Genomic DNA, 21,586 nt, shown 5'->3' with positions numbered 1-21,586 from the left:
GAGGCAGGGCCCTGGCGCAAGGAACAAAGAAGGACCCCTTGGCCTCCCTTCAAGCCTGGTGCTCTTCACACTGACCCTGGGGCCCTTTACTCTCGTTGCGGGGCCCTTTATAACAGTCTTGCAGCAGGACCCTTTCACAAGTTCTGCAGTGGGCCCCTTTCCTGCCATCTTGGGGCCCGTCCCACGGTGGTGGAATGCCAGGGCTTGGTCGCAATTGCGACCTTTGTGATCCTGGAAGTTCACCCACTGGTGTCAGTAGTTTTTATTTTTTAAAATTCTTTAAATGTATTATATTTTATTATTTTATTTTTTTACAATGTCACTGACTATGACTCTGTCCATTCAGAAAACTACCCCTTCCTGGTTCTCTATTGTGACACATCCCCTGCAGCAGCTGGCAGGAGAGGGTAGGGATCACAGTGGAGGTGGGGGAAAGGGGAGCACACAGGGGCCCAGAGACAGCAGAACACAAATGAACTGGATAGGAGGAGTTGCGGGGGCAGCATACAGGGGAACCAATCTCCTCCATTTTCCTCCTGCAGCTAAAGGATGAAAAAGGAGGACAGTGATTTCTCTACATGCTGCCCCCACCACCCCTCCTGTCCAGGTGGAGCATGGGGCCCAGTTGCAATTGCAACCCCTGTAGTTACGCCTCTGTATTGTGCCAACAGTTTGCACAACGTGATGGCAGACATTACAGTTACAATGCTCATTAGAGCTTACAATCTAAGAGGGAGGGTCAAAGGATACAAAAGGCAATTACTGTGGGGGATGAGCTGATGGAGAAAATAAAACTCCAGTTAGGTGGGGCAGGAAAGACTTCTCTGAAGAGAAGGATTTTCAGGGATGATCTAAAAGTGGACAGAGTAGGAGATACAGACAAATTGGGATAGGGAGTTCCAGAAGATGGGAGAGGCTCAGGAGAATCCCTGGAGTCAAGCATTGGAGGAGGTAACGAGGGAGCTAGAGAGCAGGAGGTCTTGGGAGGAACAAAGAGAATGTTTTGGTTGGTATTGTGAGACTAGGTTAGTGATGTATCTGAGAGCTGAGTCGTGGATGGCTTTGGAGGACACTGAATGGAGGCCAGTGGAGGGATTGGCAGGGAGGGGTGTAGGACACTGAATGGAAGCCAGTGGAGGGATTGGCAGGGAGTGGTGGAGGACACTGAATGGAAGTCAGTGGAGGGATTGGCAGAGAGGGGTGGAGGACACTGAATGGAAACCAGTGGAGGGATTGGCAGGGAGGGGTGGAGGACACTGAATAGAAGCCAGTGGAGGGATTGGCAGAGAGGGGTGTAGGACACTGAATGGAAGCCAGTGGAGGGATTGGCAGGGAGTGGTGAAGGACACTGAATGGAAGTCAGTGGAGGGATTGGCAGAGAGGGGTGGAGGACACTGAATGGAAACCAGTGGAGGGATTGGCAGGGAGGGGTGGAGGACACTGAATAGAAGCCAGTGGAGGGATTGGCAGAGAGGGGTGTAGGACACTGAATGGAAGCCAGTGGAGGGATTGGCAGGGAGTGGTGGAGGACACTGAATGGAAGTAAGTGTAGGGATTGGCAGAGAGGGGTGGAGGACACTGAATGGAAGCCAGTGGAGTGATTGTCAGGGAGTGGTGGAGGACACTGAATGGAAGCCAGTGGAGGGATTGGCAGAGAGGGGTGGAGGACACTGAATAGAAGCCAGTGGAGGGTTTGACAGAGAGGGGTGGAGGACACTGAATGGAAGTCAGTGGAGGGATTGGCAGAGAGGGGTGGAGGACACTGAATGGAAGCCGGTGGAGGACACTGAATGGAAGCCAGTGGAGGGATTGGCAGAGAGGGGTGGAGGACACTGAATGGAAACCAGTGGAGGGATTGGCAGGGAGGGTTGGAGGACACTGAATGGAAGCCAGTGGAGGGATTGGCAGGGAGGGGTGGAGGACACTGTATGGAAGCCAGTGGAGGGATTGGCAGAGAGGGGTGGAGGACACTGAATGGAAGCCAGTGGAAGGTTTGGCAGAGAGGGGTGGAGGTCACTGAATGGAAGCCAGTGGAGGGATTGGTAGAGGGGGGGGGGACACTGAATGGAAGCAAGTGGAGGGATTGGCAGAGAGTGTTGGAGGACACTGAATGGAAGCCAGTGGAGGGATTGGCAGGGAGGGGTGGAGGACACTGAATGGAAGCCAGTGGAGGGATTGGCAGAGAGGGGTGGAGGACACTGAATGGAAGCCAGTGGAGGGATTGGCAGAGAGGGGTGGAGGACACTGAATGGAAGCCAGTGGAGGGGTTGGCAGAGAGGGGTGGAGGACACTGAATGGAAGCCAGTGGAGGGATTGGCAGAGAGGGGCGGAGGACACTGAATGGAAGCCAGTGGAGGGATTGGCAGAGAGGGGTGGGGGACACTGGAAGGAAGCCAGTGGAGGGTTTGGCAGAGAAGGGTGGAGGACACTGAATGGAAGCCAGTGGAGGGTTTGGCAGAGGGGTGGAGGACACTGAATGGAAGCCAGTGGAGGGTTTGGCAGAGAAGGGTGGAGGACACTGAATGGAAACCAGTGGAGGGATTTGCAGAGAGGGGTAGCAGATGCTGAGTGGTTGGTAAGGTGGATAACCCTGGCTGCAGCATTCATGATGAACTGAAGGGGGGAGGGGGGGGGGGTAACCCATGTAAAAGTAATCTAATGAGGAGGAAGTTTCAATATTTGAGGCAAGAGATGACCAGGGAGGGAACTAGGAGCTTTATGGTGTCATTGGTAAGGAAAGGGGGTATTTTGGAGATGTTGAGGAGGCAAGATTTGGATGTGGGGCCAGGAAGGATAGTTCAGAGTCCAGAATTACACCTAGCACCCTGAAATGCGAGGACGAGTGGATAATTGAGAAGTTGATTTTGACACTGGGACCAGGTAACCGCGATGGTGCCGCTCTCACACAGGGCACAAAGAGATCACCACATAAGCAGAAAAGCAGAAAGAAATCGAATGCCCTCTAGAGCGCTACTGTTGAAGTCAGCGCCCTATCGGTAAAGATGTAATGCGTATAGGGGGCGGAGCCTTTCCTGCTTCTCGCTGCATCCTCTCTGTTCTGCGGTCTTATTGTATTACGAGCATGTCTCCAAGAAGCGGTTTGTGAGTACCTTTATTTAAATAAACGGCTGTATATGCTTTACCCGCATGGAGAGCATTAGATTTCTTTCTGCTTTTCTGCTTATGTGGTGATCTCTTTGTGCCCTGTGTGAGAGCGGCACCATCGCGGTTACCTGGTCCCAGTGCATCCGTTAGTGAAACCTCCACACCATCCGGTGACACCTGCCTGTGACCCCTGAGGGGTAAAAGCTTTGTTTGGCTCAGGTCTCTGGGTCAAAGTTTAAGGTGAGAGGCTTAGATCTCTGGTGGCGGTGGAGTGGAGCACAGTATTTTGTACTAATCACGTTATTGGGTGATCACAGTTCTGGATACCGGAATGCACCTATGATTTATGGACACTGAGATTGCACTTTTTATTGTATACACAGATCGATTTCCATTATATGTTACACTTTGTTTCTGGCGCAGCACCTTTGATCACAATGCTATGATGCCTGGCCACCCCACCAGGGCAGGAACGAACTGAGCACAGCAACCAGGTACTTGCGGTTGGCAGACAGGCAGAGTGGCTCAACGCCAGGCCAGTTACAAGGCAGGCAAGGTTCAGAATAGTCAGGGTCAAATCCGTAGTCAAAAGGCAGGCAGAGTTCAGAGAGTAGTCGAGATCTGAATTAAGGCCTTCAACAAGGGAATCCAAACAGCAGGGCAGACAAACAAAGAGCTTGGAGCACGTGTTACAAACGCAATATCACAAGCATGGGACTGCAGGCTTGGCTGGCTTCAATCAGATTTGGTCTCCACCCAGAGACTGACCACATCACTCACTTTGCAGATAGACCAAAAGAAAGAAAGAATACATCACAGCCAAAACCAGGATGCTGGAATGATGAGCAAGAGCACAACTGTCAGGAACCATAAACAAGGCAGAGACAGAAAATGTAGTTAAAAATCACACCTTTAATGTAATAGCAAAAATAACACAGAACAGGAACGTAGTCAAAAACAGAAGCCAGGGTTTGGAAGACAGAGCGGGAAATCAGACAAGCCGGGATCAGAAATCAGCATTGTCAGAAGCCAAAAATCAGGATCAGAAATCAGAAGAGACGTCAGCCAGGGCAAGTTATAACAGGAACACAGCAGAGACACGCTAAAGATGTTGACCAGGCAAAGGCACAGAGGAAATAAGCAAGGCAGTTTAGATAGCAAAAAGGGGCTGGCTGTAGGCTGGACTAATGAGGCAGGTAATGGTAACCAGGTGAGTCACTGTGGAAACAATGAATGGCTGGTAATTACCCGACAGCTGAGCAGCCTCTGTGCACTGAGTAGAGAGCTGCTATTAATAGCAGAAGCCCAGCCCTGACAACAACACACTCCTGACAAACGGATTATACTACTTTTATTAGAGGGGTGTATTTAAGGAGTATTGGAATATGTATGTCTTTATTTTTTAGGATTCAAATAAGAAAGAGGAAAAAATTTCATTTGTAGTAAATATCCAGAATTGTTATTTTTTTTCCATAATGATCCCAGTCTCAGATATTCATCCTAAAATATGATCAGTAAAGTCTCCGGTGTACACAGAGATCACAGGAATATGATGAGTCCTGACAAAGCCCACAGAAAAAGTTCATCTTTTATTTTAGAAGAGGTGGGACGCACCCGGGAGAATATGATTCTTTGTGTGCAGAAACCTCACACAGTGCCCCCACAGCTCCTCCTCCCAATGTCCCTCCAATCCGAGTCAGAATATCCTATGACATGACACTGACCACACATCTCCGCCTTCCAATGTCCCTCCAATCAGAGTCAGAATATCCTATGACATGACACTGACCACACAGCTCCACCTCCCAATGTCCATCCTATCAGGGTCAGAGAATCCTATGACATCACACTGACCACACAGCTCCTCCTCCCAATGTCCCTCCTATCAGGGTCAGAGTATCTTTTGACACCACACTGACCACACAGCTCCTCCTAATGTCTCTCCAATCAGGGTCAGAGAATCCTATGATACCACACTGACCACACAGCTACTCCTCCCAATGTTTCTCCTATCAGGGTCAGAGAATCTTATGACACAGAGGTGTAACTAGAACCTTCAGGCCCCCAGTGCAAGAAACCATGAAGGGTCCCCCTGAGCCCTGGCCAGGGCCCTTCCCACTTATCCCGGGGCTGGAGGGCAGCAGGACCTGGATAGGAGGGGCAGTGGGGGTGACACATAGAGGAAAAAATCCCCTCCATTTTCCTCCTGCAGCCGCTGAATGCCTATAGGAGGGAGAGAAGGAGAACTTGGCTTTTAGCAGCTGCAGTAAAAAAATGGAGGGGATTTGTTCCTCTATATGCCCCCCTTCTCAGCCAAGTGTACAGGGGAATTACATGGGCAACCATGTACAACCATTGTGACCCCTTTAGTTATGCCCCTGGGATGAGTGGCAGCTGTGGTGGTGGGGATGGGATCAGTGGCAGCAGTGGTGGTTGGGTGGGGATGGGATCAGTGGCAGCGGTGGTGGTGGGGGAATGGGATGATTGGCAGCTGTGGTGGAGGGGGGAATGGAAAGGGATAAGTGGCAGTGGTGGTGGGATGGGATGAGAGGCAGCAATGGTGGAGGGGAATGAGTGGCAGCAAGGGGAGGAATGGAATGAGTGGCAGGGGTGGTGGGGGGATGGGATGGAATGAGATACGGGGTGGTGGTTCGGGGGGGGGGGGTAATGGGATGGAATCAGTGGCAGTGGTGGTGATGTGGGGTTGGGGGGATCAGTTGCAGCGGTGAGGGGGAGATGGGAGCAGTGGTGGTGGTGGGGGGATGGGATGAGTGGCAGTGGTGAGGGGGGCATGGGATCAGTGGCAAGGGTGGTGTTTAGGGGAAATGGGATAAGTGGTAGCAGTGGTTGGGGGGAGGGGGTGGATTCAGTTGGAGCAAAGGTGCTGGTGTGTGTGGGGGTGAATCAGTGGCAGCAGTGGTGCTGGTGTATGTATGGAGGGGGAGGGGGGGTTGGGAATCAGTGGCAGTGCTGATATTGAGGGATGGGATCAGTGTCACTCCCTTGCAGATCACTCGGTCCCTCCTCTTTGCTAGGTCTCAGTATATCTTCGGCTTTCTTCCTTTGTCTCCAGTAACTCCTATCCCATCCTTAGGTCTCCTCACACGGTGGAGAGCTCCTCCCCCTTCACTCTACTGGTCCAGCCCGGGTCAGCTGATTTTCTCTTTCAGTCTCCGACATTGTATCTCCCTACCCTACTGAACTCAATGGGTGGGGACTGTGTGCCTGTGAGTACCAATGACTGCAGGCGGAGAGGATGGGCGGGGCAGGGATTGTGTGCCTGTGAGAGTGCACGTTAATGACCAGTGTACTATCTGTCGAGCAGCGGCGGGCCCCCCTACAGTGGTGGAACTCCAGGACCCAGTTCACAAGTGCGACTTCTGCAACCCTGGTAATTTCCCTACTGCTATGACATGACACTGAGCACACAGCTCCTCCTCCCAATGTCCCTCCAATCAGAGTCAGAGATTCCTATGACATCACACTGACCTCACAGCTCCTCTCTCCAATATCCCACTATCCGACTCTTTTTTTCTGATGCTCTTAGGATGTGGGCTGAACCCCAGGCCTCCTTACTTTCAAAGTAGGGCTGTTGGACCTGCATTGTATGGAATATCAGAAACCTCAGCATGAAGTGGGGTTTAAATAAAAAGAGACCTGGCCAGTGAGGTGAGGAGGATTCTGGGAATGTCATTTGATTTTACTATTTGTCTTCAAATCTAGAGTTTTCCTCCTGTGAAGTCTGGAGATCATATGACCATCACATTGCCTCCACCTCCCTCCCTGATAGAATAGAGAAATACAAAGAAGATTTGAGAAGTCACCAGAGAGATAATTGAGTTACTGACAGGAGAGGTGAGCGGTGCTGGGAAGGACATCATGATGGAGAATCAGCCGCCCCTCACATCACCGGGTAAGAGGAGACTTTATTGTAAAGGAGAGAGCAGTACGGAGGCTCCACCTAGATCCCCCATCATCTGATAAACACATAGAAACAATGTATTCAGTCAGTGTGTGTGTTTCCTACAGATGGATCCAGTAATGGGAACCCACCAGAGAGATGTCCCCGTCCTCTGTATTCCTGGGATTCCATACAGGAAGGTCACACCATCCCCCACCATCAGGTAGATGAGGAACAATCACTGATAGTATCATTAGGATCTGTACATTATCTGCATTGTTACCATTGATGTCATTTTTATTATATATTCAGAGTGGAAACCTGAGAGATTCTAAAGTTGAGGTTAAAGAAGAGATAAAAGAGGAGGATGATGAGGATGGGGTGATGGAGGAGTCAGAGTTTCTAAAGGAAAGCAAAGATCTGTATCAGGACACCATGGAGGAGTCATCCAGCTACAGAAACCCACCAGAGAGATGTCCCCGTCCTCTGTATTCCCGGGATTCCACACAGGAAGGTCACACCATCCCTCAATGTTACAAGGTTGGTGGATTGGAGCATCTAGAACATGGACTTCTGGAGAGGATGTATATATATGTATATGTATATATATATATATATATATATATATATATATTTTATCACAATAATAAAGCTTATATTTTACAGATGATATTCTCTCTCTTATTTTCTTGGTTTAGAGTGGAGATCCAATCGATATAGAGTTTGAGGTTAAAGCAGAAGAAGAAGAGACGTATGTGAGGGATGATCAGCAGTCTATGGTGGAGGATGGAATAACGGGGACATTTATAGAGGAGGACACTCCTACAGAGATCAGCACAGGTGGGTCATTAACACTAAATACATTCCTCCACCCATACTGCTCACTGATTGGTCCAGAGTAGGGTGGGGACTGGGTGATATCAGCCTGTAATTCCCTTGTCACTTTCTTGATCTGTGTTCCCCGTCCTGTATTCCTGTATTTCTCTCGGATAATCTTCCTTCTCTGTGCTGCAGACACAATTTATGTCTCTAGACTGGATTTATAGAGATTCTGGGGTTCAGCTGGCAGTAAAATGTTGATATTCACCATAGACGTTGCTCAGCCTAGACACCTTGGGTATGTACCTTGGGTATTCTGCCCCATGCCCGGGTCTAACAAGATCTCTGACAGAACAATTCTCCCGGGGTTACTTGCTCTGTTATTTGCTGGCTGTGCCGGGTGGAGGGATATGTCTGTATAGTCTCACACCCAAGTCACTGAGTGCAGTCTCAGGAGATGGGAGGCAGCGATGTGGGATGTCTGCAACTGATTACTGAACACAAGTATTATGAGTCCTGACCCCTGCACTATATACTCTATGCTGTACATTGCATACTCCTGATCCCTGCACTATATACTCTATGCTGTACATTACATACTCCTGACCCCGGCACTATATACTTTATATCAGGGGTGTCAAACTCCATTTCATCATGGGCCGCATCAGCATTATGGTTGCCTTCAAAGGGCCGGTTGTATTTCTATAAGACTATAGAATTGTATCTACTGCAAGTCTGAAAAGAAGGGTCACACACCGATGGAATCATCCACAAGAACCTTTAGGGCTCTTTCACACGGTCCGCCTCCGAGAAGGATCCGTGCTGCTCAGCAGGGATCTATCCGCCGATCCCCGCTGAGCCGGCGGATGACAGCTCCGTCTCCGCTTGCAGTGCGGAGAGGGAGGTGTCATAGCTCCCGCTGCTCTCTATGGGGGATCGGATGAGAGCGGACCGCTTGTCCGCTCTCATCCGATCCGATCCCTGAACGGATGGAAAAAAAGGGTTTCCATCCATCTGGATTTCACGGACAGGATCGGATACGGATGGCAGCGGGTGTCAGCGGAGGTGTCTCTGCTGACACCCGCTGCCCCATAGAGCTGCATGGAGGATCCGATCAGATCCGCCTAAAAAACTGACAGGCGGATCTGATCGGATCGCCCGTGTGAAAGGGCCCTTACTGGAGACTGCTTAGAGAGAACATGGTTCTGCCATGGTGTTCTGTCTGAAGTCTCCAATAAGGTTTCTTGTGGATGATACCAGCGGTGTGCGACCCTTCTGTTCAACTGGCATAGAATCGTAGTATTCTCATAATACTTATAAGCAGATGTCTAGAGCACCCCACCCCCCTTACATAAAATGTCAAGAGCCAACCCACCATTAGAGGTCAAGAGTAGTGTTGAGCGAACACGGACTGTATTATTCGTGTTCGTACCTAATAATTAGATTTTTGTTACCTGAACACGGACCCGAAAACTTTACTGTATGTTCGTGTTTAAAATCCGTGTTCGGTCATTTTATTTCCGTGTTTGTATGTATTGGCGCGCTTTTAATGGCGGGCTTTCAACAGCCAATCAACAAGCGTTTAACTGGTGTTAGTAGCTGTGATTGGCCATCTGAAGCATGTGACCATGTCTTTATAAATTCAAGACCGAGCGCCGCTGCGTCATTCTGCTGTAGTACAGGGACAGAGCACACATCATACGTGCTGGCTGCTGATTAGGAACAGACAGTCATAAATTATATTGTGTCCGAAAAGAATTCAGAATCAGGGACAGGTCGGAGTGCTGCAGGCAGGGCGAGTTGTTAGGGCATTTTAGGGCGAGGCTGGAGATAGGCAGGGTCAGTGTTCTACAATAGATTTTGCTGTGTGGGGGGGTTTGCAGTGCCGGCAGTGATCAATCTTATCGATCATTTTAGGGCGAGGCTCGAGAATAGGCAGGGTCAGTGTTCTACATCGATTTTGCTGTGTGTGTGGTGGTGTGAACACAATCTTTTTGCCCGCTGAGGAGGAGGGAGAAAAATTTTTTTTTTATCAGTCAGTTGTGTGCAGCGTTTTTCCTTCATTGCTGCTGACTGTGATAATACACTGCTGTGTTCACATGTGCTATTATTGAGTGATTTAAAAATGTATACACTTTTTTCTATTCCACTATTCAATATACACCCTTTTGATTAAAAAAACTAAATTGTGGCATAGCCTGTACTAATCTATTTAAAAATTACAAACTTAAAGGGGAATTTTCTTTTTTTTTTCCCTCCATAGCCTGTAGCAGAGCTGACTGATATAAGACACTGCTGTGTTCACATGTGCTATTGAAAAATCACCAATTTTATAACATATTTTCTATTTCGCTATTCAATCTACACCCTTGGGGTAAAAACAATTAAATTGCGGGATAGTCTGTATCGGTACATGTGAGATACACCTTTCCAATTTTTGGGGCGCATCTCATACTGCTGAGGATTGCAGGGTGCTTCAGTGTGCCTCCTGCCTGTTCCGAATTCCTCCTACTCCTCATCCTGCCTTTGGGGTACAAAAAATAGTAATTTGGGCCTAGTCTGGGTCTGTACGTGTGAGATACATACACCTTTTGATATCATGTTTTCTATTCCGCTATTCAATCTACACCTTTGGGGTAAAAACAATTAAATTGCGGGATAGTCTGTATCGGTACATGTGAGATACACCTTTTTAAATTTGTTTGGCGCATCTCCTTCCACCGCCGAGGATTGCAGGGCGCTTCAGTTTGCCTCCTGTTCCGAACTCCTCCTACTCCTCTTCCTCATCCTGCCTTTAGGGTACAAAAAATTTTAATCGGGGCCTAGTCTGTGTTTGTACGTGTGAGATACACCGTTTTTTATCCTTTTTTTCTATTCCGCTATTCAATACATACCCTTTTGGGGTAAAAAAAAATTAAATTGCGGCATAGTTTGCATATTTGACTGTGAGATACACCCGTGCGATACTGTTGTTGTTTTGTTCCGCTATTCAATAAACACCTTTCTAGGGCAAGATCATAAATTACAGAAATATGAGGAGACCGTCAAATAGGGGCCGTGGCCTGGGTCGTGGTGCTTCTGGTAGAGCTCCTGTTGCAAGGAGAGGACGTGGTCGATCTGTGCCAGCTACACGCACAAGTGAAACACCTTCCTCAAGTGTGAGTAGGCGACAGAACCTGCATCAGTATTTGGTAGGGCATCATGCGCCTCTAGAAGTGATGAGGCCAGAAGAAGTACAGGCGATAGATTGGGTTGCTGACAGTGCCTCCAGTTCCTTCACATTGTCTCCTACCCAGTCTACGGCAGAAAGGTCAGAGTTGGCACCTGCAGCCACTGTCCAACAGTCTTTCACCTCACCCCCTTGCAAATCAGGCAAGCAGTCTGAGCCCCAAGTCATGCAGCAGTCTCTTCTTCTTTTTGATGACTCTGTCAGCTGGGTTTCCCAGGGCCATCCACCTAGCCCTGCCCCAGAAGTGGAAGAGATTGAGTGCAGCGATGCCCAACCACTTATTTCTCAAGATGAGTACATGGAAGGACCATCGCAGCACGTCTCCGATGATGACGAAACGCAGGTGCCAACTGCTGCGGCATTCAGAATTGTGGAGACCGACAAGGAGGGCAGGGGTGAAGACTGGGTGGAAGATGATGTGGAGGACGATGAGGTCCTCGACCCCACATGGAATGAAGGTCATGCAGGTGACCTGAGTAGTTTGGAGGAAGAGGCGGTGGTCGCACAGAGCCACCAGCACAGCAGAAGAGGGAGCAGGGTGCAGAAGCGGAGCGGCTGTGCCCTAGACACTACTCCTGCTACTGCCCAACGCAGCATGGGAACGAGCGCACCAAAGCGAGCTCAAAGGCGTTCTCTAGCGTGGAAGTTCTTCAGAAAATGTGCTGATGACAGGACACGAGTGGTTTGCACCCTGTGCAATCAGAGCCTGAAGCGAGGCATAAACCTTCTCAACCTGAGCACAACCTGCATGATCAGGCATCTAAGTGCAAAGCACGAGCTGCAGTGGAGTAGACACCTTCAAAACCAAGAAAGGTCTCTGGCTCCTCCTGCTTCCTCTTCTGCTGCAGTCTCGGCCTCTCCATCCACATCTGTAGTGATACCAGCACCTGCCACCCCGCAAACAGACGATCTGTCAGCAACACCACCACCTGGGTCACCAACCATCTCCACAATGTACCGTGGAAGCGTTCAGCTTTCCATCTCCCAAACACTTCAGAGGAAGAAGTACCCCCCTACCCACCCGCGATCCCTGGCCCTGAATGCCAGCATTTCAAAATTCTTGGCCTTTGAAATGCTGTCATTCCGTCTGGTGGAGACGCACAGTTTTAAAAGCCTCATGTCGGTGGCTGTCCCACAGTACCACGTGCCCAGCCGCCACTACTTTTCCAGGCAAGCCATCCCTTCCCTGCACAACCAAGTGGGGGAAAAAAATCAGGTGTGCACTGCGCAACGCCATCTGTGCCAAGGTCCACCTAACTACCGATACGTGGACCAGTAAGCACGGTCAGGGGCGTTATATCTCCCTAACGGCACACTGGGTAAATGCAGTGGTGGATGGGCCTGAGGCGGATAGCAATTTGGCGCACATCCTTCCACCACCGAGGATTGCAGGGCGCTTCAGTTTGCCTCCTGTTCCTAACTCCTCCTACTCCGCTTCCTCATCCTCTACCGCCTCCTCATCCATTCAGCGTATCACCTTCACCACCAACTTCAGCACAGCCAGGGGTAAACGACAGCAGGCAGTTTTAAAACTTGCCTGTTTGGGGGAAAAACCACACACCGCGCAGGAGTTGTGGAGGAGCATGGAACAGCAGACAAATGAGTGGTTGCTGCCAGCGAGCCTCAAGCCCGGCCTGGTGGTGTGCGATAACGGGCGAAATCTCATAGCAGCTCTGGGCCTAGCCGGTTTGACGCACATCCCTTGCCTGGCGCATGTGCTGAATTTGGTGGTGCAGAGGTTCCTTAAAAATTACCCCGATATGTCAGAGCTGCTGCAGAAAGTGCGGGCCGTCTGTGCGCACTTTCTGCGTTCTCATCCTGCTGCTGCTCGCCTGTCAGCGATGCAGCGTAACTTCGGCCTTCCCGCTCACCGCCTCATATGTGACGTGCCCACAAGGTGGAACTCCACCTTGCACATGCTGGAAAGACTGTGCGAGCAGCAGCAGGCCATAGTGGAGTTTCAACTGCAGCACGCACGCGTGAGTCGCTCTGCGGAACAGCACCACTTCAGCACCAATAACTGGGCCTCCATGCGAGACCTGTGTGCCTTGTTTTGAGTACTCCACCAACATGGCCAGTGCCGATGACGCAGTTGTCAGCTTAACTATCCCACTTCTATGCCTCCTTCAAAAAACGATTCGGGCGATGAGGGAAGAGGATGTGGCACAGGATGAGGAGGAGGATGAAGAGGTAACATTTCCAAGGCTTTCAGGGCAGTCATTCGCAAGGGGCTCCGAGGGTGGGTTCCTGCACACACAAACGCCAGGGACACAATTGTCCAGCAGGGGCACAGTTCTGGAGGATGAGGAGGAAGAGCTGGAGGAGGAGATGGAACCATGTTCACAGCAGAGTGGCACCCAGGCCAGCTCATAGCCATCACTGGTGCGTGGCTGGGGGGATACAGAGGACACAGACGACACACCTCCCACAGAGGACAGCCTTTCGTTGCCTCTGGGCAGCCTGGCACACATGAGCGATTACATGCTGCAGTGTCTCCACAACGACCGCTGAGTTGCCCACATTCTAACTTGTGCTGATTACTGGGTGGCCACGCTGCTCGATCCCCGTTACAAGGACAACGTACCGTCCTTAATTTACTCACTGGAGCGCGATCGCAAGCTGCGCGAGTACAAGCGCGCGCTGGTAGACGCGATGCTGCTGGCATTCCCACCTGACAGCGGGGCCACAGTGGAAGCACAAGGCAGAGGAGGAGGAGGAGGAGGAAGAGGTCGCCAACGCAACCAGGGCACCGCCAGCACCTCAGAAGGCAGGGTTAGCATGGCCGAAATGTGGAAAAGCTTTGTCAGCACGCCACAACAAACAGCAGCACCAGCAGCTCATATGGAACGTCTTAGCAGGAGGCAGCATTTCAGCAACATGGTGGAGCAGTATGTGTGCACACGCCTACATGTAGTGAATGACGGGTCTGCCCCCTTCAACTTCTGGGTCTCCAAATTGGGCACATGGCCTGAGCTTGCCCTTTACGCCTTGGAGGTGCTGGCGTGCCCTGCAGCCACTGTATTATCTGAACGTGTATTTAGCACGGCTGGGGGCATTATCACAGACAAGCGCAGCTGCCTGTCCAGAGACAATGTGGACAAGCTCACGTTCATTAAAATGAACCAGGCATGGATCCCACGGGACTTTTCCGTACCTTGTGCAGAATAGAGATGGATACCGACCTTACCCAGCCATTGTTCTATTTTTGATCTTTCTCACTCTTTCGGGGCGTACCCTAATTTAAAATGACTGAAAAAAAGCAGTGTTGGCTACCTCGTCCTCCTCCACCGCCGCTTCCACCTACACCGCCCATAGGTGTGTGCAGCCTATTGCATTAGGGTGTGCACCCCAAAGTTTAAATACACATGCATGTGTTTGCCTACATGTATATGACCCCGGTACATTACTCTCCCTGCTGGCAAAGTGAAATAAAAGTGTGTGGCACTTCTCTTATGGCAGAGCAGGTCCGAGGGAGATCTTTCCCATCTCCTCACTGGCAAACAGAGCGATAATGCTAATGTGCCCTAGGTGATTAGGGTGTGCCCAGGCACACCCGGCACACCCTGTGCACACGCCTATGACACCGCCACATCCACCACCACCTCAACCTCCCTCCTACTCCATATGGGCCTCGTCCTTCACAGATGAAGAACATTGTTTTATTTTTCTGTTTTTTTTTTGTTGTGTTAAGTTATTTCCCTATCCACATTTGTTTGCAGAGCACTTGCCATGCTCTTAACTATGTTTTGCTGCCATTTGCAGCACTCTAGCCCTTTCCATTGGTGTTTTAGAGCCATTTTAGTACCTGAAAGTTCGGGTCCCCATTGACTTCAATGGGGTTCGGTGTCCGGGTAAAGCTCGGAAAAAGTCCGGGACACGGACCCGGACTTTTTTTTCAAGTTCGGCCGAACACGGACATCCAGGTGTCCGCTCAACTCTAGTCAAGAGTCCTCCACCCTCCCTTACATCACAGTGCACCCCTTTACCTGGTGGTGCTGCTGCTGGGAAGAAGCTGGGGACAAAGTTGCAGGAGAGATGCGAGGGCCACATGAAATGGCCTGGAGGGCCACATTCGGCCCCGGGGCCTTGTGTTTGACACATGTGCTCTTTATTGTACATTACATACTCCTGACCCCTGCACTATCTACTCTATGTTGTACATTACATACTCCTGACTTCTGCTCTCTACCCACTGCTATATATACACATAATATGGATTCTCTTTTGTTACACCCATTTCCTACCAGCTGGACATTTTATATCTGATGATTTGATTGGAGGAGAGACATTTACATGGTGATAATAATGTGATAACATCCTCCAACTTTGGAACCTTAAACAGAAAGTGATAATGAGGGAGGAGTCAGTAACCCAATGATGGTGGTCTTCAGGATTAGTCCAGTCTTCATCTTGGTTGTTCCCCCCCCCCCCCATACTCACTCTCTGACCTCTGGTGGAGCTCAGCCCCGCTGTTATTCATGACTAAATCATGGACTAAATAAGGAAGTGCAGTACTTCCCGTTGTTTCCTCACTCTCTGACTAAGGTCCATGAATAAAGAAATGAACTGGTAGGAGATCAGAGGACCCATTTACTAGTTACCTTGAGGGGGGAATTGTAAGATCCTCAGAAACAAAGCTGTGGGATGTGGGCGGAGTCCTGGTTTAGGGGAACCAATCTGCTGATGTCTAGTAATAATCTTTTGTATTTCTATTTTAGTACATGGACGGGAGATGAGGAAAACCTCAGAGGATTGTCTCACTTTGTCTCCAGACTGTAAAGTAGAAGATGAGGACATCACACAGTATAGTCCAGGAGAAAACCCGGCTACCTCAAATGTCCATCCGGGACCACACAGTGTAGATGGACCATCGTATTCCTCTTATCCTGAGGAACCTCAGACTGTGAGGGACGGTGCCAGACCATCGTATTCCTCTTATCCTGAGGAACCTCAGACTGTGAGGGACAGTGCCGGACCATCGTATTTCTCTTATCCTGAGGAACCTCAGACTGTAAGGGAGAGTGCCGGACCATCGTATTCCTCTTATCCTGAGGAACCTCAGACTGTAAGGGACGGTGCCAGACCATCGTATTCCTCTTATCCTGAGGAACCTCAGACTGTGAGGGACGGTGCCGTCCTTACAACAGATAAGAGGTTCTCCTGTACTGAGTGCGGGAAGAGTTTCCGTTTTAAATCCAGGCTTAATTTGCATAAAATATTTCATACTGGTGAGAAGCCGTATTTCTGTCCTGAGTGCGGGAAATGTTTTTCACAGGAGTCCGCTCTTTCCACACATCAGAGATTCCACACCGGTGAGAAGCCATATTCCTGTCCTGAGTGCGGGAAATCTTTTTTACAGAAGTCCCATCTTTCCAGACATCAGGGATTTCACACGGGGGAAAAGCCGTATTCTTGTCCTGAGTGTGGGAAATGTTTTACATTGAAGTCCCATCTTTCCACACATCAGAGATTGCACACTGGTGAGAAGCCGTATTCCTGTCCTGAGTGCGGGAAATGTTTTTCACAGAAGTCCAATCTATCCATGCATCAGAGGTTGCACACGGGTGAGAAGCCGTATTCCTGTCCTGAGTGCGGGAAATTTTTTTCAGAGAAGTCCCATCTTTCCACACATCAGAGATCTCACACGGGAGAGAAGCCATATTCCTGTCCTGAGTGCGGGAAATGTTTTTCACAGAAGTCCAATCTGTCCATGCATCAGAGGTTGCACACGGGTGAGAAGCCGTATTCCTGTCCTGAGTGCGGGAAATTTTTTTCAGAGAAGTCCCATCTTTCCACACATCAGAGATCTCACACTGGTGAGAAGCCGTATTCCTGTCCTGAGTGCGGGAAATGTTTTTTAGTGAAGTCCCATCTTTCCAGACATAAGAGATTGCACACTGGTGAGAAGCCGTTTGTCTGTCCGGAGTGCGGGAAATGTTTTTCAGTGAAGTACCATCTTTCCTCACATCAGAGATTGCACACGGGTGAGAAGCCGTATTCCTGTCCTGAGTGTGAGAAATGTTTTTCAGAGAAGTCCCATCTTTCCACACATCAGAGATCTCACACTGGTGAGAAGCTTTATTCCTGTCCGCAGTGCGGGAAATGTTTTGCACAGAAGTCCCATCTTTCCACACATCAGAGATCTCACACTGGTGAGAAGCCGTATTCCTGTTCTGAGTGTGGGAAATGTTTTGCTCAGAAGTCCAGTCTTTACAAACATCAGAGATCTCACACAGGGGAGAAGCCGTATTCCTCTCCTGAGTGCGGGAAATGTTTTTCAGAGAAGTCCACTCTCTCCACACATCAGAGTTTGCACAGTGGTGAGAAGTCATATTCCTGTCATGAGTGCGGAAAATGTTTTGCACAGAAGTCCCATCTTTACACACATCAGAGATTGCACACTGGTGAGAAGCCGTATTCCTGTTCTGAGTGTGGGAAATGTTTTGCACAGAAGTCCACCCTTTCCGTGCATCAGAGATTGCACACTGGTGAGAAGCCGTATTCCTGTCCTGAGTGCGGGAAATGTTTTTCAGATAAGTCCACTCTTTCCGTGCATCAGAGATCGCACACTGGTGAGAAGCCGTATTCCTGTCCTGAGTGCGGGAAATGTTTTTCAGATAAGTCCACTCTTTCCGTGCATCAGAGATTGCACAGTGGTGAGAAGCCGTATTCCTGTTCTGAGTGTGGGAAATGTTTTGCACGGAAGTCTAGTCTTTACAGACATCAGAGATCTCACACGGGGGAGAAGCCGTATTCCTGTCCTGAGTGAGGAAATTGTTGCTCACTGATGTCCTGTCTTCCTGTTCATCAGTTGTCCCACACAACCCTGGAGGTGTATTAGTGCCTTGAATGCGGGAAATGTCTTCTATATGAATGTTGGTGGACATGTAGCGAAGAAGCACACCCTGATATACACCTCAGATATACTCCATGGCTGATCTTCATCATGTAAGAAACACTTCATAAGGAGATCAGAGATCACCAAAGACATGGATGAAGTGTTGTCCCGTGTTGGCCATTGATAGCAGGAGAAAAAGAAAAATGGAGTCCTTACCTTTCATTGGCTGAGTACATTTTATGCGGGAAGATTTCACTTACAGATATGGTTGTTATAAATGTGTTGATGAAATGTGATCAGCATTCCCCAGTCATGGTGAATTGGGATTTCCTATAATGGTCAGTTCCATCTAGTGGCCATAATGTGCTTTCCTGACAGATGTGCATGGCAGCATACGTTTGGGTAGCTCCGCCCTCGTTCCTCCCCCATAAGACTTCACCCCCATAAATGTTCAGGTAAGCCAATGGCTGCGTTCCTTTTTTGTCCTCCTCACTTATAGGACCATTTTTGTATGAGGTTTTTCTACCTATTGGAAGTATTGGTGGGCGGGTCTGGTGCTGGGCAGCTGTGCGGGATGTCCAGAGTGGTCATTGAGTCCCCAGCTATCAGCGGGGTGGTGTTATGGCACACATATGTAGAGGATCCATGCCTGGAGAGTGGGCCCTGCCACCTGCGGCCATTGGCATTGGCTGGGAGCCCAGCTGTTAGTGGGTGGCCATTAAGTGTTAGAAACGTGAAATTTGTTTCGGTGCGAATACAAATTCCGACAAATGTTTGGTTATTCCTAGATTAGGATGTATCCAAATCTCCAAATGAATTTGTAATGAATTTCGTTGAAATCTGTTAAAATTTGTTTCGTTTATTCATTTTCTAACGAATTCCAACTTTTCAGAACGATTTCAATTGTCTCCAATGACCAGTCTAGGGGGTGTGTTTTTATGTTTTATTTGGAGAACTTGGATAGGAGAAGAAAAACCAGAGCTAACATGAGAGTCCCAACATCCTATCTGTTCAGAGAAATGGGAACCTACAGATGTTCACAAGGAACCACTGTCATATGTGTGGACTTTAAGGGCACAGCATGAGACAGAGAACAACTACATGGATTTATCCTAAAATAACATTTATTGATTTATCCAAAACCAGAACTCAATAAAATGAGGAAACTGGCCCCAAACTGAGCTCAGCTCGTACACAGGAGATCAATGTCTCCTACTAATTTCACTCATCTACATCATACATATATAAGGATAAGTTGGTATATATCATAAGGTGCGTGTAGGTATAGATATTTCCTCTCTTCACTTAGATGTAACATTTAGTGACGGCCATGTACTTTATTACTGAATATATCTTATTACTATTATAACAATCTCCTTACTATATGGATTTTTTTGTGTCAGCTTTTTTTGTATACATGTCTGCATCATATTTGTTACTGATGTCAACATTTATATCAATTACTGTATGTATAATAAATGACTACGTTCAGATTCTCTTTTTGTATATCTTAGTTGGTGACTTGCCTCATAAAGTCCCACGACCTCTGTTTTCTGTTTGCATTAACCATTAGGGATGGAGGCACTTCACTGTGTTTGCTTCGGATCATATTCCTCTATCTTCATCTGTTCACTGGTCAACGCGTTTCACACAAGGCTTCTTCAGGACTATGAAGATGTACAGACAGTTTTCTCTTAAATTGAACAGACTCGATATTAGTGTTTCATAAACATAGAACATAATCTGTATTTATGTACATCATAATAAATACAAACATGGCTTACTAGCACACGGCCTTCCTTCCAACCCCCAACAAATTAAACCGACCTGGGGCGGACACAGGGGGGAAAAATCGGACCAAAATGTGTTGTGTATATATAAGTATCTGTCCTGATGATCCTAGGTACAAGATAAAATATACGGTATCTCACAAAAGTTAGTACACCCCTCACATTTTTGTAAGTATTTTATTCTATCTTTTCATGTGACAACACTGAAGAAATGACACTTTGCTACAATGTAAAGTAGTGAGTGTACAGCTTGTATAACAGTGTAAATTTGCTGGCCCCTCAAAATAACTCAACACACAGCCATTAATGTCTAAACCGCTGGCAACAAAAATGAGTACCCCCCTAAGTGAAAATGTCCAAATTGGGCCCAATTAGTCATTTTCCCTCCCTGGTGTCATGTGACTCATTAGTGTTACAAGATCTCAGGTGTGAATGGGGAGCAGGTGTGTTACATTTTGTGTTATCGCTCTCACTCTCTCATACTGGTCACTGGAAGTTCAACATGGCACCTCATGGCAAAGAACTCTCTGAGGATCTGAAAAAAAGAATTGTTACTCTACATAAAGATGGCCTAGGCTTTAAGAAGATTGCCAAGACATTGAAACTGAGCTGCAGCACGGTGGCCAAGACCATACAGCATTTTAACAGAACAGGTTCCACTCAGAACAGGCCTCGCCAAATGAGTTGAGTGCACGTGCTCAGCGTCATATCCAGAGGTTATCTTTGGGAAATAGACGTATGAGTGCTGCCAGCATTGCTGCAGAGGTTGAAGGGGTGGGGGGGTCAGCTTGTCGGAGCTCAGACCATACGCCGCACACTGCATCAAATTTGTCTGCATGGCTGTCATCCCAGAAGGAAGCCTCTTTTAAAGATGATGCACAAGAAAGTGTGAAAACTGAGGAGCTACAGTTCATTGAGGGAACTATGAATGCCAACATGTACTGTGACATACTGAAGCAGAGCATGATCCCCTCCCTTTGGAGACTGGGCTGCAGGGCAGTATTCCAACATAACGACCCCAAACACACCTCCAAGACGACCACTGCCTTGCTAAAGCTGAGGGTAAAGGTGATGGACTGGCCAAGCATGTCTCCAGCCCAAAACCCTATTGAGCATCTGTGGGGCATCCTCAAATGGAAGGTGGAGGAGCCCAAGGTCTCTAATATCCACCAGCTCTGTGATGTCATGGAGGAGTGGAAGAGGACTTCAGTGGCAACCTGTGAAGCTCTTGTGAACTCCATGCCCAAGAGGGTTAAGGCAGTGCTGGAAAATATTGGTGGCCAGAAAAAATATTGACACTTTGGGCCCAATTTGGACATTTTTACTTAGGGGTGTCCTCACTTTTGTTGCCAGCGGGTTAGACATTAATGGCTGTGTGTTGAGTTATTTTGAGGGGACAGCAAATTTACACTGTTATACAAGCTGTACACTCACTACTTTACATTGTAGCAAAGTGTCATTTCTTCAGTGTTTTCACATAAAAAGATAGAATAAAATATTTACAAAAATGTGAGGGTGTACTTACTTTTGTGAGATACTGTATATGTGTAGGAGTGTGATCTTAGACATACAAATTCTTATACAAGAAGAAGGCGGGATAGAAACTACACTTTATAGAAAACCGACAGCCGGCAACACGGTTTTACATGCCAATAGCTTTCATCCAAACCCCCGGTACATAGTATACCCTACTCCCAGTATCTTAGATTGCATAGAATCTGTTCGAACAACGAAGATTTTAAACGGGAGGCGGACTCCCTTCTAAAGAGATTGCTTATTACAGGCTATTCGCGGGCTACACTGCGAAAAAGTTTACAATAGGGCTTATAACTTTAAGCACAAAAGGGAGGAAGTTATGTTCCGAGGCCTGAAACCACCAAAAACAGAAATAGTCGGTTTAATAA

At 48.4% G+C, this 21,586-nt stretch overlaps 2 protein-coding genes across 2 annotated transcripts in view; both read left to right on the top strand.

Annotated features, from left to right (window-relative positions):
• LOC309564458 (uncharacterized protein) overlaps nucleotides 1-21,586 on the top strand; it is a 1,566,033-nt gene that overhangs the window by 231,588 nt on the left and 1,312,859 nt on the right. The window lies entirely within an intron of this gene.
• The window catches only part of LOC309564033 (uncharacterized protein), a gene marked incomplete at both ends in the record, with an annotated part of 247,142 nt that overhangs the window by 221,182 nt on the left and 4,374 nt on the right, over nucleotides 1-21,586 (top strand). Inside the window, 1 exon segment of the mRNA XM_082268657.1 lies at nucleotides 17,149-17,260. Within this exon segment, the coding sequence (XP_082124783.1) occupies nucleotides 17,149-17,260 (112 nt within the window).

This window comes from Pelophylax lessonae, assembly GCF_965119305.1.
Source record: "Pelophylax lessonae genome assembly, chromosome: 9".
Lineage (NCBI taxonomy): Eukaryota > Metazoa > Chordata > Amphibia > Anura > Ranidae > Pelophylax > Pelophylax lessonae.
This window is presented reverse-complemented; position numbering and strand designations above follow the sequence as displayed.